This window comes from Phyllosticta capitalensis (assembly GCF_038381095.1).
Source record: "Phyllosticta capitalensis strain CBS 128856 chromosome Unknown BKA78scaffold_13, whole genome shotgun sequence".
NCBI lineage: Eukaryota > Fungi > Ascomycota > Dothideomycetes > Botryosphaeriales > Phyllostictaceae > Phyllosticta > Phyllosticta capitalensis.
Genome location: NW_027117451.1, coordinates 288,062 through 304,766, shown reverse-complemented (window position 1 = coordinate 304,766; position 16,705 = coordinate 288,062). Strand labels below are relative to the sequence as shown.

Here is a 16,705-nt window from a genome sequence, read left to right as displayed (position 1 = left end):
ACTCATCAACCCGTGCTGTAGTTAGGTCCCAGCGTCGTCCGCAGGAACGCAAAGGTAGGTAGGTAGGTAGTCCAGATCGTGAGACCGGACAGGGACGGGCCGGGCGTTCGTGTGCGGCAATGGACGCGGGAAGAAGAGACGGCCGACGCCAAATAGAAAATGTTTGGAACTACTGCACGGACAGCGTTCGCTCGGGGAAGGGAGGGAAAGAAGAGACGAAACGAGATGAGCTGAGCTGAAACGAAATGAGACGAAACGAGCTATGCGGACGGGTTGGCGGTGAGGAGGAGGAGCAGCGACTACTGGATGGAGACGACGGATGAGTATGTACGGCAGATAGATGGTGGTGAGAGGTGGATGGAGTCTTTTCATGCGTGGAGTGGGGATTGCGGTTTGATGGTGGCGTGGGTCGTGGTGGTGGTTGCATGTTGATGGATGGAGAGGAAGAATGTAGACGTGGTAGTGGAGGTCGAGTGCGGTATCAGAGCGAACGTGTGAGACAAGAAGAAGATGAGTGTTCTGCTCCATGGACTTTTGGCATGAGGATATTCTGCATCTGGTACCGGGCATTCATGTCTCGAAAATCTCCGCGCAGCCTTTTGCTGTCCTTCTCATGCAACCGTAGAATCTTGCGTCAAAACCGGCCGGCTGGGCTTCATCTCCCATCTCCCGCCATCAGGGCAAGTCGTCACGCAAAGACAAAACGAAAAAAGCAGCCAGGCGTCTATCACGAGTGATAGCCGCCTACCGCCGACAGCCGCGCAACTGCTGGGCCACAGCCTGGGCGGACTGACAATTGCCGCACGACAATCGGCCATGCCATGACAATCCCACGATGAGCATGTATTTACGAGATAAGGGCACATGCGTGTAGGCCGGGGCAACGCGACGGAAGCGGCAGTGAGTCGACGATGTGAGGCAGATTGTCGGCGACAGAGGGGAGCCCCAAAATCAAATGGTGGAGAGAACATCGATCGCGATTCATGACGACCTGCCAGGCCGGAGAGTGGAGAAGAGCCGCACGAGGCTCTGTCGTTGGCTCGTTCAGGCACGCAACAGGGTCGGATTTACCGACGACCGACAAAGCCAACGGCCTTGGAAGGAAGGTGCGGAAGGGTACCGAGGCACGAGGAGGCCATGCAGGGCAGCCTGAATGACGATTGGATGCCGGCCATGGTAATGATGATGAGAGAGGCGCATGGCCGACATGGAAAAGAAGACCCTGGCGTGCTCCAAGATACGGATGGGGAGGAATGCGTGGTTGCAACCTGGGCCCAACACCCTGTCGTCGAGCCCTCAAGGTGCCCACCAGACACTTCGGTGCCGTTTCCGGTGCGTTTGCGCTCCAACTGCCGGGCCTAACGCTCAAGGTGGTTGTTAGTGGAGAGCTGTCTCTGGCAACTGGCGAGTGGCAGGCTGCCCTGCCCGTCCCGCCGTCCGTCGGCTAGGGCGGAAACGGTCCGAAACGACTCTCTCTCAAAACACCTTGAACATGGCACAAACAGTCGAAATATTGTTATCAGCGCACGCACGGCACAAAGGCGCAGAGCACAGGCTGGCTGGAGGAGATTGTGCGCGCCCGCCCGCCCGTCCGCCCGCCCGAGCACTACAACAAAGGTACGGTAACGCAGAGACGCAGCAGCCGCCGCCGCGGCGTCTCGTCTGTTGCTTCGTGCCCGGGTGACGAGCGCAGCATGCCCTCCGTGCGGCGGCGCCTGGGGCGGGCGATGATCCTCATTCATAAAAGAGTAGGAGCGTGGGAGATGGTCTGGAGCAGCCGCTGGGGGCGTGGGAGCATGGTAGCTCTCTCATCAGCGCCCATATGTCACGGTTGGCCAGGCCCGGCCCGGTGTTCCCTCTGGTCGTGCTCTGACGCTCTGCCTCTGCGCTTCAGTCGGTGTGGGAGGCAAGGTGCGCGACGACGACTGAGTAGTAGGAGGATGCAATATTGCGTTCTCTGCATGGTCTTTGACCGCTGCTCCCGGTTAAACAAACCCCTCATGGTTGACAGAATGTTTTGCAACGACCTAACCCGCTTGGCGCCTGAATTGCTCAATGGAACTACCGTTTTGGGGGCGGGATCGACGATTTGCAGCGGCCATCGGCGCCGTCGCAACTATCTGATGCCTTGGTTGTTGGTGGTGGTGGTGCAAAATGTTCCGAAAGGGTCTGCGAGACAAAGTGTGGAGAGCTCGTGCATCGTCGTCTTTTCCAGAAGGAACAGGCCCTCTCTCAGTCGTGGCTGGAGGCGAGGCTCCACATTTTGGCATGAACACCTCATTTCGACAACAGCCAGGGCCTCTCGACGAACCACGGCCGCCGTTTTGTGGCGTGTTGCATTCCTTCTTGTTCCTTCAAAGAAGTCTGACGTTTGATACAGCAGATGCCAACCGATCGGGTGGGAGGATGGATGCGAGCGACCCCGACAGCACGGAAACCAAAACCTTGAGCTTGTTTTCCTTTGAACGACGACGTTTGTCTCGATCGGCTACTTGCGAAAGCTTCTTGCCTGCGACCCATGCGATGCCGGCGCATTTTCCCCATATGACGGCCATGGTTCGACGCGTCGCGATAGCCAAGACCTGGCGTTGGGTGCTTCTGATTCAGTCTGGTGCGGGCCGTCTGAAGAGTCGCAGGGTCAGCCCAGAGGGAGCCCTGAGGAGCCGTCGACAAAGGCAATCTCGGCTGTCTGATAACCTGAACGTCGATCTGGAGAAAGACGACGCTAGACCGACAGACGGAACCAAGTGCGTTGTCCCCGACATGGACTAGCTGAGGGTCTCGCCTCGGACCGACGTCGCTGGCCGTGGTGGACTGGTGGAGGAGGATGCGGTCAGGATGATGATGATGTCAAAACTTGTCGGCAGGACCCATGGAACCAGAGACTGACAGCTTGAGCAGACTGAAACGGTGGGCTGCATGGCGGTACCGTGGTCCAAGAGCAAGAGTACCGGCCATGTGTATGGTACCTGCATTAGATGGCTTCGAGAAGGCAGGCCACTGAAGCGGCCAAACACCCGAGTCTTCCCTGTCTTGTGCACGCCGACCAATGACGCAGATTGGCGGTGCACCCGAACTTGTGCAGCTTGTCCCGAAGCCGCGTTGCCAGCATACCGTACACCACCTCAGCCAGGACAAGATTAGCAACACCCAGCGTCACCGACCGACATGGAAGGTGATTGCATGATCATCACGCTCCCCCCATGACGGCAGCGTAATCCTCTGCCGCATTGAGAATCGAACACGAAGCCTCTCTCTGCTCGACATGCTCGACAGCCGTTGCTGTATCACCCTCCAGCAGTTGTTTGGGTTGAAACACTCGATGCAGGCCAGTCTCAACGAGGCCATGACGGTCCGAAGGTGCCACCCACCATTTTCTACCAGCTGTCCATGTCGCACCACACCACTCGGCGCTCGAGCTGTACCCCACATGAGGAAGAGACAGACAATTGGTGGGCGGCGTTTCGGCAGGATCCATCCAGGTCGACGCCAGAGACCACTACTTGCTGCTCTCTCTCTTGTTGTTTCAGCGCTACCGGTGAGCGGGCATAAGGTCGACAGGCAGGCAGGCAGGCCGGCATGCGCAGGGCATGCGGGTCGCGGGTTTGCGGGCGCGGCGCCGTAAAATGGCCGTTTGACAGGAATAACCAACGTTGCAGCCGGCTACATCATTGCGCAGTGTTGCGTGGCACTCAATGTTTCTCGAGTCTCATTGGGTGTTTGCCACGGATCCACAGTGGGCAGGCTTGCAGCTCAGGTCGAGCAGAGGCTGCTGATAGGCGGCCTGCCAGTCGAGCTGAAGTGCCCGTCACACGCCCGTCACACCCGGCGGTCGTATTCCACGCAGCCTCGCAGGTCCAGCAGCCATCGTCGGCGAGTCCTGTTGGCTGTGGTACGTGGCTGGCCGCGAGCTCGATAGGCCGCCGCCACGATTTGGTTACTGAAGAGTCAACGATGCAAAGACAACGTTCAGAGCAAACAACACGGTCGACCGTTTATGCGCGGCGCTAGGGTTTCACGTCGGGCGGGCGAGCGATGGTATATCGATGCCGATTACATGTCAAAAGTGTCGATGCAGTAGCCTGCAGCCAACACCAGCAGCAGCAGCAGCATGCCAATAGATTTGGAGCAATATTGGCAATCATCGGTGTGGCAGTAGTGTAGGATGATGGTCACAATCTCGAGTCTGGCGTAGGAAGGCGACTATACGCTGATGGCTGCATCTCTCGCACATCTCGTCGCTCTCAGCAGTCACAAACGGCAGCTTGTCGACATGGATGCGCCATGGGTGGGCATTGCGTGCCCTTGTTCAAAACCACTCTACAGGTCCATGGCATAAAAATAATGCCGCGCGTCCAGTGCCAGAGGCCAGCCAGCCCGGCCACACGGCCAGCTCTTGGGTGTGGCCCCGTGCAGCTAAACAACGAGGCGCGCGAGTCAGCGCCGGTCGCAGAATAATCACGACGTCCCAGGCGCTTGTGCATTAGCAGCGCCGCAGGGGTCTCCCGCTGTCTCGTTGGGTGGCCCGTCTGCTGCGCCTTCCCGACTTCCCCTCCCACCGTGGTCGACCATTTCCGCCTCCTCTCCCACCGTGCCTGGTCATCTTTTCTTCTTCAGACCTAATCGCTTGTCTCGTCTGTCGCTGATCTTCCTTCTACTTATCCACTTGGCTCCCCGTTCACTCTCTGCGCTTTCCTTGACTCCAGGGTTTATCAACTCCGTCCTTTCCACCTCTTTTCCAGAACATCGCCGTTTAGTACTTTGCTCTTTTCAGATAGCACTCCAGGTCTTCTGTCTCGTCTGTTACAGTAGCCTTGATTGTTATCAGCCCTTCTTTTGGTCCAACCGCAACATCATCATCAACAACTATCAACCTCGCCTTACCTAGTAGACTGCAACTGGTTTTGCCCATTGCCGTTGTCCGTCATTCACTCATCTACCACAACCACTACCTACTCGACATCTCGACCAACCTGTACAAAACATACCAACCTAATACCTGACCTATACTTTCGCCTACGTGGATCTGGAAGCCCACATTGGACAAGACTAGTAGCTCTTTAATATCTTGCAACCCTCGCTTCTTCAGCATGTGAGTAGCTTCCATCCCCGCGGGTCACTATTCTTGGCCAGGAATGGAAGCTGACATTCCTTCGTCAGAACGTAGACACACAACACACACACAATGGACAGCCCATTCGCGCCGCAACCCCAGATGATGGGCCCGTCGCCCTTTTTCTATTACAACCCCGACCCCTCCCCCGAGACGCGCCAACACGGTCACTTCACGCCTCATCCGCATGGACCGCCTTTTCCGAGTCAATTCCAGTTGGGTTCCACGCCTGACAACATGATTCCTACCTCCAACATGTGCTACGGACGTCCCTCTTCCTCGAGCTCGCAGTCGACATGCATGTCGACCATGTCGAGACCGTACCATGGCCAGATGATGACGCCCGTGGCCTCGCCGCAACCGATCCACCAGAAGCCGACGCTCTTGATGCAGCAGGACAACTACTTTGGCGGCCTGGATGCCGACTTTGACTTTCGCTTTGCGCCTGCAACTCCCCCGCTGTCGTCTTCTGGTAGTGCCATCAGCAGCCCGCCGTCCATGTACGACCCGCTGCCGACGCCTGTTAATGGATCTTTCTGCGACGGATTGGAGGGGGTCAAGCAAGGCTGTGAAGAGGAAGTGTTTTCAGAGATTCTCGCTGGCGGAGAGTGGACGCGATCGCAATCACCGCCCATGACACCTGGTACGTAGACAGGATGACGTGTGATTGGTCATTAAGCGAGTTGGACCCTGGACTAACTTGGTTGGCGTAGTCTTCATCCAGCCGCCCACTTCGCACCCGAGCCAGGATCAGCTCCAAGCTGCCGCTGTTGCTCCTGCTGCCCCAAACACCCACCATCTTCTCTCCGCAACCTCCTGCCCCTCGCTTTCGCCCTCGCCCTCGCCTCTGCCTCGCACTCCTATCGAGAGCGAAACCGACTTTTGCGACCCGCGCAACCTTACCGTCTCGGCGCCCGCTACCGACTTTGCCTGCCTGCCCACTCTCTGCTCAGGTGACGACGAGGAACACAAGTTGATGCTCCGCGGTGACGCATTTGCCGAGAAGACCGACGCGCAGCCCGCTGCCGACTTCACCTCTGCCCCGCACGGTCTTCCCCAGTTCGAGCCCCTGTTTGAGCTCGACTCGGAGGACGACCTGAACAACGGCCTCGCCCAGTTCCCTCAGTCCAACAACTTCAACCCCAACAAGCGCCAGCGCTTTTCGCTCGACGACGACAACGACTCCTTTAGCGACTTTGACGACGACTTTGCCAACACCGGCCTCCTCACTCCTTCCGACACCGACGCCTCCTTCTCCGACGACATGGACCGCTCCAAGAGACGCCAAACCAAGAGGCGCGTCGACGACTCCGACTCGGACTTTGTCGTCACCAAGGCCCACTCGACTCGCGGCAGCAACAAGGGCGCCGCTTCCCAGTCTGTTCAGGGCGATTCCGAGTCATCCAGCAACGGTGCCTCTGGCTCCGACTCGCAGCACCCGCAGCCCGTCAGCCGCCGTGGTCGCAAGCAGTCCCTCACCGAGGACCCCTCCAAGACTTTTGTCTGCTCCCTCTGCTCCCGCCGCTTCCGTCGCCAGGAACACCTCAAGCGCCACTACCGCTCCCTCCACACTCACGAGAAGCCTTTCGAGTGCACCGACTGCGGCAAGAAGTTTTCGCGCAGCGACAACCTCTCGCAGCACCAGCGCACCCATGGTACCACTTCGGTGACTCTCAGCGTCATGGACGAGGCCACCATGAGGGAACAAAAGGAGTCGTCAGTCTCGTCATTTAGCAGCAACAGGACCAGCATCCTCGGCAACGCTCTCTACGAGGCCGTCTCGCACGTCACCAACTCGAGCGACGAGATGTCGGACTCCGACAAGAAGCAGAAGAAGCGCAAGAGGGACGAATAGATTGCTTTCATCGCAACGCAGTCTAGTTTTACGACGGATTACGACAGTGATACCACGGACGCGGGATTTGGGTTTCGTCTTTAGCTTCGGAAGACACATGATGTAGTGGATTCGGGAACTGGTGCTTTATCGGGAGTCGCTGAGGCCTTTCAAAAGTTGGGGGGCTCTTCTAAGGAAAAGGGGATTTGCAAACTGGCATGGAATCAAAAGTAACCTTTCACACATTCACCAAAACTCAACGTCCCTGTTTTCCTCAACCTACTCTTCTACTTTTGATTTTAAGGCTGGCTTTGTTGTCCCTTTTTTTGTTGTAGCGGGAAATACCCAAAGGGGAGTGGAGTCGAAGGAGCCATGTAGGCTGCGGGAGGTTGCTTTTTCTTGCTCTTTACTATACGGATGGACGGGAAGGATGGGACCCAGACTGGACTGGACGGGACTTCTTTCACTTTTCTCTTTTCTTTACCACACTACTGGCTCTCCGCAACAAGGACAACCGCCAACAACAAGAAACAACAACAACAATCGAGATCAACCTCATCGAAACCAAATTCGACTGCTCCAAGGAAAGAAGGATCATCCAACGGGACCCCCTGTGCGTGTGTGGATAGGCTGAAGGGAAGCGGTGTAGGCGGAGCAATCATGGGACGGGACACTGTCTCGAGCTGGCTTGAGATTATGTTTTCCGTCTTGTTCTACCTCTCCGGTTTCCGTGTCGGTCTGACATGCCGCATGGCATTCATGGCTCAATTCAAACCCTTTTCTTAAACCCTCGCTGGTCTCTGTCTCACATCTGGTTCCTGGGTCGTCCGTCGGAGTGGTGGCATGCTGTATTGCGGCCGCGGGGTTGGCAGACGGAAGGGATGGAGGACGGACCTCATGATGCTCTTGCGGGAGCTCGTGCGGGTGCTCGTGCTCCCCGCGGCCGCTTTTTTCTCTTTCCTTGGAGACCGCAGTCGGTTGGGAGATATGCCTTGTTGTCGTCGGTCAGTCGCTGGAAAAGCTCCTGTACATCTGTTCCTGTCTGGTCTGACTGACGGTCCATCTTTCCCCCCTACCCACCAACCATTTTCCTCATTCTCCTCCTAAATTGCCTCTTTCCCTTCTTCTACTCAATTTCTCAACACCTTGACACCTTCTCTTCTTTATCCTTCTTTTAACTACGTTGACTACTATAATGCTTTAATCACACCCCCCTTTCCACCTTTACTATTCCATCCCTATTTTTCTACCTATTCCTTTTTCTTAGTCTAGTTTCTTCTTCTCCTTCTTCTTCTTTGGTGGTGGACTGAACTGATAATCCTTCTCACGCGATATGCGTCACGTACCTACCTACGTATGTTATGCTATTTGAATTCTCTCGACTTTGTTCGCCTTGCTGCGTCTGGTGTCTTGCGCCGCGTTGTTGGTTGTTGTTCCGTGGTATCACTGCCTGCCTGTTTGCTATCCGTCGTGTGTTGCTGCCGGTTCTCTATCCCCTACACCTCACTACGTGCAGACTCGAGCTGGTCTCAGGATGGCAGTTGCGTGTGCGGGTGATGATGGGTGCGTTTTCAGTTCTTCTCAACACTGCTGCTGTTGCCGCTGCTGCTGGTCGGCGGGGTAAGCAGTGGATACTTTTGGAATGGATAGATTTCCTTTTCTTCCCTTTTCTTATCTTCCTTATTTGAGGCTTCTTGGAATGGGATTTCATTTGAGCTTCGAGGTGGGCGAAAAGCCAGATGTGGGTCAGAGAGTGGCTAGTGGACCATCTGGCCGGTCAATTGAATGATTTACTTGGATGCTGCTGCTGTGTCTGGGATTTGATCGTGCGAGCTGCTTGAGAGGTGGTGATGATGGTGATGTTTGAGATGTGCCTTTTTGTCTACATGCATGAGGTCTTGAGCGCTCGACTTGACCTTAGCGCATCTCCGCTCGCAGACGACCAGCCAGACCCAGAGCCAACTCTTCACACGGCAGCAGTCAAGCGTAGCGCGCCAATCGCCATGTCCTCCTGCCAGCAAGACTGCCGCCATATCATCAAGAGTACCAACTACATTACTCTTCCAACAGCCAACCGAACCCCGACCGATGACGATCCCCAAACGTCGTTCGTCCGCTCTCTCTCTACCCCGCCTGTCCCCTCCACCACCACGCTCCCTCTCGCCAGGATGTCCTTGCTGCGCTCCACGCGGTTCCTGACACTAGCAGTTAAACCCCCACCACCACCACCACCACCACCAGCCGGAAGCAAGCTAACTTTGCCGCCATCCACTAGTCGCAAACCTTGTTTCTGGCTGTACTGTGCTTGTGCAAACCATGATATGCATGCTGCTGCTCGGGTGGCCAAGTTCATGAGCTGCAGTAGCGTCGTTGCCGATGCGTCGCCGATTGAGATGGGCGTGTCTGATCTACATATTTGTTGTAGTTTTGGTGGATGTATGTAGTAAGTGGTGGTGATGATGGTGATGGGTGTGCATATGAAGTCTTCGGGAATAAGATGCAACCTCGTCATCTGTCGGCATATGATTGACTAGTAGAGGGACCACGAGGGTCGAGGGTCTGCAGATGGAGCGTTGACAGGGCCGGGCTAATTGATCGTTGATGGTGTTGGTGTAGTTGTAGGCGGATCCGCGCGGCGACGTGTCGTCGAGTCTGTATTGCACGCTGTCTTCTTGCTTTATTGACGTTGTCCTGTTTGCTGTGTGAGGCTGTGGCGACTATCTCGTGTCTACACTACACACGATCCACGTACCGCTCGCTGTACATGAGGTGGTCGCTCCTTCCCTTCCTCTCCCGTCGTTCCTTCCTAGCCTCGTCACGCAACGTCTGCGCAGCAACAGGGTGTCATACTTGCAGACTCGACATGGACTCGACGTTGCGACGAATCGGATTGATTCGAGTCGCATCCATCCATCCATCCCATCGTTCCGACCAAACCCTACAACGCCCACCTACAAGCCTCTGCTCGAGTCAATCCAAACACCTTATCCCCAACTGCCTTTCTCTCCAGTGCAGTACCTTACAGGTGCCGAGACAGTGCACCTAGCAGCCTTCCGATCCCGCGCGCAAACCAGCCCTGTGCCTTACCCAGCCCATCCTAACCGACGCCGTTTCAAACTGTCCTCGCGAAACGAGGGCTCGTCCCTGCTCGACGACATGCTGCGTTCTTTCTTCTGGCTGATTCTCTTCGTACCGGCCGCATGCGACCCCCCTCCACGTCGATTTGTCCGCCGCCGTCCAGGAAGCTCCACGATGTTCGCCATCCATCATCGCCCTGCTATCCCTGCTTGACTTTGCTATTGTGCTGCTGTTGCCTGTGCATTATTCGCTGCCTACCGTTTCGCACCTTGAAGGATCTTGAAGAAGCTGCCAGTGAGATTCATGGCGCGCACACACCGTGCATAATGATCGCGCTTCTTGGCTGTTTCTGATGCTCTAATGCCTACTGACTCTACGTGAGCTTGCTCCTTGTACACAGCACAAGAAGTCGGCTTGCAGGGTACCTACTTGGTTGCTATCACGCACAATACATCGCGCCCACGCTAAAACACAGGACTCACCCTGACAGCCACACGAGTGATTTTCTTGGCTGCCACGCGCCTGCTAGCTAGCTAGCTAGCTAGCTAGCTGCCAAGGTACCAACCTGCTCTCAATCGCGGCCCGCCAGATAGCGAGCCGCTGAACTGCACACTCCGAGGCGCGTGCGAGCGACTTGTAGGGACGGTTCCTGATCGGGAGCAAAGAAGAGCAGACGGACCCTGACCAAATTCTCTGCAATGCGCCTTGTTGGTAGCACGGGCAAAGCGCGTGCTGTCCCGAGTATTGCCCTGACCTACAAGGCAGGAGGACCATCTGCGTCGACGACTTGACGTCGACGCGCAGACGACGGAGACATCAATAGACTGCAAGCACAGATGCGGGCGCACATGCAAGAAGACGTAACTTCTTCTGCTCTCTCTCCACCTCCGCCGCGGTGCGGTGCGGACGGTACGGTGCGCGTCTCGCCTCGCTCACCGAATGTGCCTGGCGCAGGTGGTTTGAGAGAAGGGTTCGGTTGGGCGGCCGGCCAGCCAGCCAGCGGCGCGCGCGCCTGTGCGAAATGACTTCTCCATCGCTTCTAGAAGCCAGGGACGCGCATGAAGCTGCGGTAAGCACTTGCGGTGAAGGCAGCGGTATGGAGGTTTGTCCGGAAGGACCGCAAAGACAGACCACCACTGCTGCAAGGCAGCGTCAGAGAGTCAGGGCAAGTGGGGAGAGAGGGGAGGGGGCCCGCGATTGGAAACAGAGGTCACAGAGAGGTGGGGAAGGGAACTAACTTCTGTAGGGAACTGGAGCAAAAGAAGGGGAAAATGCCGGCCTCTGGAAGCGACAGAGGGCCAGACGCTCGTCGACGGAGCGCGGGTGGGACGCGAGGCAGTCGGTTCGCAAGCGGCGGTCTGGACAGATTGGGATGCGCGGCAGATGGGCCATTTGCCGGTCGGCGGGCTGGCGTCGGCGTGTGTGTCGTGAAGGAGCGCGTGCTGTTCGCGCGCGAGGTGCGTATTCGCGCCAAAATTGGTTTGGATCCTCGCTGCGGCATTGCGTACGACGGGCCTGCCATGAGGTTGGAGGCTTGACTGGACGGCGGCCTGGGCTGGATAGGGCAGGGCAGGGCTGGGTCCAGACTGGTGCTCGAATAATAGCCGCAAAGCAGCGCGGTGTGCTCTTTGCGGCAAGGCAAGAAGTGGGGGCAGTCGAAGCGGAGTGGTCGAAGGACAATCGAAGGACTCGTGGAACCCCCATCGAAGGAAAGAATTGCGGGAGGAAGGACCTCTTTTCGTGGGGCGACAGCATATCCCGGAGCGGTGTGTGGTGTGAGCGTGTGCAAGTGGATGTCGATATTGGACCCAATGTGGATAGATGCTGTGTTGTCCATGGCTTCGGATATACTGTGCTGTGCTATGCTCCAGAGGTCGGTATAGCACAAGTGGAGGGCGTCTTTTCAGAGATGCAAGTGCCTCTCTGCATGGATCTGGCGAGAGACGTCCGAGTAAGCTGCGATGCTGGCGCCGTTGTGGCATCGAGTGCGTTGGACGGGCATGAGGATGCGTGATGGACGAAAGAGCGGTCTGTGACGTTGATGTCGAGCTTCGCGCCGGGCCGCTCCAGCGACATCTGAGTGTCAATCATCCTGTTCTCATCTTTCAACAAGGGGCGGGATACTGATGAACGTGCCGCTGATGTTGGAGATGGTGGTTTGCTATGTCGTGAAGAAAGGTTGAGAGATGACGTTGGAGGACTTCGGTAAAAGATCGCGTCTTCGTCAAGCGCGCAACCGCCTGCGACGAGCCGTAGACGCGCAACGAACAATGGCAATTTCATCAATTCGTTGAATCTTCCATCTCTTTCTTCCTACGAGCTGCATTTGGGACGACTTGCACGCCCGAGCAAAACTTCTTCGGACAAGAAACGAAATTTTCGTGCCGGACTGCCGCCATTAGAATCGTCTCTAAACTCACCCTTCCATCGCCCAGGCATGTCTGAAAAGCTCAAAGTCATCGCCCTCATTTCGGGCGGCAAAGATTCGCTTTTCAGCATTCTTCATTGTCTTGCACAGGGACATGAGGTGGTCGCGCTCGCAAATCTCTACCCCGCGCCGGCCTCCCCGGATCAGCCCGCAGACGTCGAGGGCGAGGACCTCGACAGCTTCATGTACCAAACGGTCGGGCACAGCATCATTCCGCTGTACCAAGATGCATTGAAGCTACCGCTCTATCGTCAAGCCATCCAAGGAGGAGCTGTTGTGACGGACCGGGAATATGCGCCGCATGCTGAAAATTCATCAAAGGAGGATGAGACCGAATCTCTCGTCCCGCTTCTCAAAAAAGTCCTCCAAGAACATCCGGAGGCAAACGCAGTTTCGACCGGTGCGATTCTCAGCACATATCAAAGAACGCGTGTCGAGTCTGTTTGCGTACGCCTCGGTCTTGCTTCCCTGGGATATCTCTGGCAATACCCGTCTCTCCCACCATATGCTGAATCTTCCCTGCTGCATGACATGGGGGCCGTCGGCCAGGACGCGCGTATTATCAAGGTTGCAAGTGGAGGCATTGACACAGATTTTCTGTGGGAGAATGTCGCCGCAAGACGTACCGTCGAGAAGCTGCGCCGCGCTGCGGGCAGGTTTGGCGGCGAAGGTGCCGTCCTTGGTGAAGGTGGAGAATTCGAGACTTTGGCAGTCGCAGGTCCCACAGTTCTCTGGAAAGGAGGCAGAATCGCGGTGGATGTGGACCAGGAGCCAGCAAGAGGAGAGGGCGGCAGCGCCGTGGTGAAATTCAAAAGAGCAAGAGTCGAGGAGAACACAGGAGGTGATGAGGAGGGGCTGAAAGACTTGAGGATCCCAGACATCTTGGATGCCGAGTTTGAGGAGCTTGGAAATTCGCTGGAAGTGCTTCTCAATCAAAGCAAGAAGACCGGGCTCATTTCAAAATCAGAGAGCAACATTTACGCCAAAACGCCTCCTCACCTGCTCCAAACCACCTACGTCCATCGCTCAACGCTGACGATTTCCAACCTCATCTCGCCCTTGGACGCTGCACCTTCTGATCCGTCGAGCCAGCTCACAAACATCGTGACTGACCTCCGCCAGATCCTCGCCGACCATGGCGTTACTCCCTCTTCGATTACTTCAACGACCCTGCTCTTGCGCTCAATGACCCTCTTTGCTACACTAAACCCCATTTACGGCGCGCTTTTCAATGCTCCCACCCCGCCCTCGCGCGTCACCATCGCCTGCGGTGACTCTCTTCCGCCAGATGTGGATGTGATGCTCTCCTGCACAGTCGACCTAGTCAGCTCAGCAGGTTCTGGAGGCAGGCGAGGCCTCCATGTTCAGAGCCGCAGCTATTGGGCCCCGGCCAACATTGGACCATATTCTCAAGCAGTTGCCGTACCAGCTTCGACAGCATCCACCACCGATATTGTTCATCTCGCCGGCCAAATCCCGCTGGTGCCCGCCAGCATGGCCATGGCGACGGTATCGGATGTGCCCGCCTTGAAGCAAGTCTCCGAGTTCGGCGTACAGACCGTTCTCGCCCTCCAACACCTCTGGCGTATAGGCCGGGCGATGCATGTCCACTGGTGGACTTGCGGAGTAGCTTTCATCTCAGACTGCGACCAGGCAGAAGGAGATCGGCGAGCTCAGATCGCGACTCGCACATGGGAAGGCATCCACGAAATCATGCACAGGCCCTTTGAGCAACACGAGGAAGAGGATGACGGGGAGGTTGACGTCTGGGATATGAAGTATGGCGGCAGGGGAGCTGCCCTTGAACCAGAAAAGGATCGTCGACCCGCGCTGCCAGACTACAACAGGATCCAAGGCCGGCCGCTGACGCCGCCCTCCTTTGTCGCGCAGGTTTCATCTCTTCCTCGCGATGCCTCGATCGAATGGACCAGTCCGGGCCTGTCTGTTCGTTCCTCGAATGTGACTGTAAAGTCTTCTACCAGCAGCGCCGCGGCCGGTCATCCCCTGGACGTCTTTTCTGCGCATTCTGGCGATGATGGCGTCTCCTTCTTCGTCGCCGGAATCACCCATCCCTCGCAACTGGAAGAGCTGAAAGCAGTTCTGACGCCCGCAGGTCTGCCAGAAGAGACTCCGACTGATGAGAGAGATGAAGAGGGGGACGTTGGCGCTGTCTTTATCGTGTACCTGGCCGGCGAGCTGCCACGAGCGTGGCTGGAAGCCGTCAAGCCGACTGTCGTGCCATGCAGGCGGGTCTGGGGCAGTGATGGACGAGAGCTGCTAGCTGGAGTAGTGGTCAGAAGGTTTGGAAGTTGAAAAGGCTCCTGAAGAGGGTGCCCCGTGGGTTAAATGGGATGACAGCGCTCGTCGATTCTTTTGCTTCACCGAATCGTGCGCGAAGGAGATGAAAGACTAGCTGAACAAGGCAGGTCTCGTGCCTCTCGTCCGCCCTTTGACCTCCTCTTGTTTTCTGAATAACACAGAAAATACAGTCTTCCAGATATTGCCGAGGCAAGCACTAGTCGGATGCGGTTTGTTGCAATAAAAGCTAGGAATGCTACAGAACATCTTGCCAATCCATGTGGGACCATTGAAGTGTCGCAAGGGTTACACAACAAGCATAATACGCACGAGTTGGGTGGCGCCGGCAACTTGGCTGGGCTTGACCTTATTCGAACATCACTGCAGCATCATGGTATAATGGTGCGCCTCTTAAATTGAGAGGGAAACGCTGTTCAGTCGCCGTGTCCAACTGGGCAAAAGCGGACGTGATTTCCACCTTCCGTCTCACACCCCTTCGGCGCTTCACTCTACATCTCGTTCCGGTCTTGTTTGTTTTCTCTCTACTTCTTTCATTCCATGGCTGTATATCAAGGGGTGCTGGTGTCCACTCCCTGCCCAGCCTCGTCATTGGACCCTGCTACCCCGCTGCCCAGCCCCGCCCCCGCATTATGTGGATGAACTCCCAACGTCACCTCGACCAGGGCAGAGCAGACCATCAACACCCAAGCCTTTGCACGGTTGGGTACGATATTGCCTGCCCAATATCAGATTGTGGCTGGCCGTCGTCTGTGGACAAGCCCAGATTTGTCCCATCATCCCCCTCGGTCTCACGCGTCGCTCACCTCCTTTTGATACCCCCGACCGTCTACATCTTACACCAATTCAACGTCACGCCGCATACGCGCGCGCGCTACGGACAGCCACGTTCCACGTGCGAAACCACACCAGATGCTTGACCGTTGAAACCGTTGGAGTGGCCGTTGGACTACCTTCTATTCTTATCGCTTGACCCGCGCCGGTTGTTGACTGGTTGTCATTTTCCTCTTTCTGCTGGGTCCAAGGTACGACTGTTCATCCTGCACTCACGCCACGGCTTCAGATCCAAGTTTCGATCTGTCTGGAGTACTTGGATTCAAAGTAAACAATCGGTGTTGCCAAAGGGCCACCCGTCGCTCACCACGCTCGCTCCTGTTAAAGCAACACCCCCTCTACCCCATTACTCCACACCGGCCTTATCTCCATTCCAAAGAGTGGGCAACAATCAATTCATTGGTACTCGACCATCTGACCGGCTCTACCAACCAGAGCTCCGGGACATCACTGCACCTGCGACTAGGATCAGCACGGGCATCAGCATCCTCTCACTCTTCCCCTCTCAAGCCACCGGCCGCTCTCCCAGCAATTCATTGGTTCGCCAACACCTATTGTCAGCTGTCGCCATTCAAAGTCCCTGGCCAGACCGTGGGTCAGCAGCCTGGCTGCCTGAGTGCGTGCTTGATTGCGTGCATATGGGGTTCGCGCATGGCATTGCGACTTTTGTCCCATCCGCCTCGACATTTACACATTCCCCTCTTACCAGCCTCTTCCCTTTTCCTGCACCCTGCCTCGTCGAGGTGAAGCAGAGCGCGACATTCGTGCTCGCGAGGCCGGCTGCTGTTGTCCGCACAGCCTCAGGCGAGCGACGGGACTGATCCGGATTCGCGGTTCCACTTGCTCGTGGTGTTGCACGTGTGCGTCATCCCTCCTCCCTCCTGCTTGCTTCCTTCTGCTTTTGAGTTTCTTGCTGCTGCCTCGAGTCCTGCCTGCCTCTTTTGACTGCTTGTGCTCCTTCCTGCGTTGTGACTTGTCGTCCTTGTCTTTTCCAGAAACACAAAAACCAAAAACCACCCGTCGTTTGGCAGCTCGTTGAACCTGACTTTCTCCAAGTGCTGGAGTTTGCCACCCAGGTCCTCTCGTTCCCTCCACGCGCAGA

At 56.5% G+C, this 16,705-nt stretch overlaps 5 protein-coding genes across 5 annotated transcripts; 4 read left to right on the top strand and 1 right to left on the bottom strand.

The window, feature by feature from the left end:
- Positions 1-1,423: 1,423 nt before the first annotated feature.
- On the top strand, positions 1,424-2,647 carry BKA78DRAFT_58774 (uncharacterized protein). Its single transcript, XM_066893423.1, has one exon. The coding sequence runs from the start codon at positions 1,695-1,697 to the stop codon at positions 2,373-2,375; it is 681 nt and encodes a 226-aa protein (XP_066738490.1). The 5' UTR covers positions 1,424-1,694; the 3' UTR covers positions 2,376-2,647.
- A 2,538-nt stretch (positions 2,648-5,185) lies between these two features.
- BKA78DRAFT_334115 (uncharacterized protein) lies at positions 5,186-6,968 on the top strand (the record flags this gene model as incomplete). Its single annotated transcript, XM_066890170.1, has 2 exons — positions 5,186-5,756; positions 5,827-6,968. 2 exons carry the CDS (start codon positions 5,186-5,188, stop codon positions 6,966-6,968), a joined length of 1,713 nt encoding a protein of 570 aa, XP_066738489.1.
- Positions 6,969-8,862: 1,894 nt separating this feature from the next.
- On the bottom strand, positions 8,863-9,581 carry BKA78DRAFT_58710 (uncharacterized protein). Its single transcript, XM_066893422.1, has one exon. The coding sequence runs from the start codon at positions 9,457-9,459 to the stop codon at positions 8,998-9,000; it is 462 nt and encodes a 153-aa protein (XP_066738488.1). The 5' UTR covers positions 9,460-9,581; the 3' UTR covers positions 8,863-8,997.
- Positions 9,582-11,367: 1,786 nt separating this feature from the next.
- BKA78DRAFT_327693 (uncharacterized protein) lies at positions 11,368-12,194 on the top strand. The gene has a single exon (XM_066889543.1). The coding sequence runs from the start codon at positions 11,398-11,400 to the stop codon at positions 12,037-12,039; it is 642 nt and encodes a 213-aa protein (XP_066738487.1). The 5' UTR covers positions 11,368-11,397; the 3' UTR covers positions 12,040-12,194.
- Positions 12,195-12,291: 97 nt separating this feature from the next.
- BKA78DRAFT_327692 (uncharacterized protein) lies at positions 12,292-15,061 on the top strand. The gene has a single exon (XM_066889542.1). It carries the CDS (start codon positions 12,463-12,465, stop codon positions 14,764-14,766), a length of 2,304 nt encoding a protein of 767 aa, XP_066738486.1. The 5' UTR covers positions 12,292-12,462; the 3' UTR covers positions 14,767-15,061.
- Positions 15,062-16,705: the final 1,644 nt, after the last annotated feature.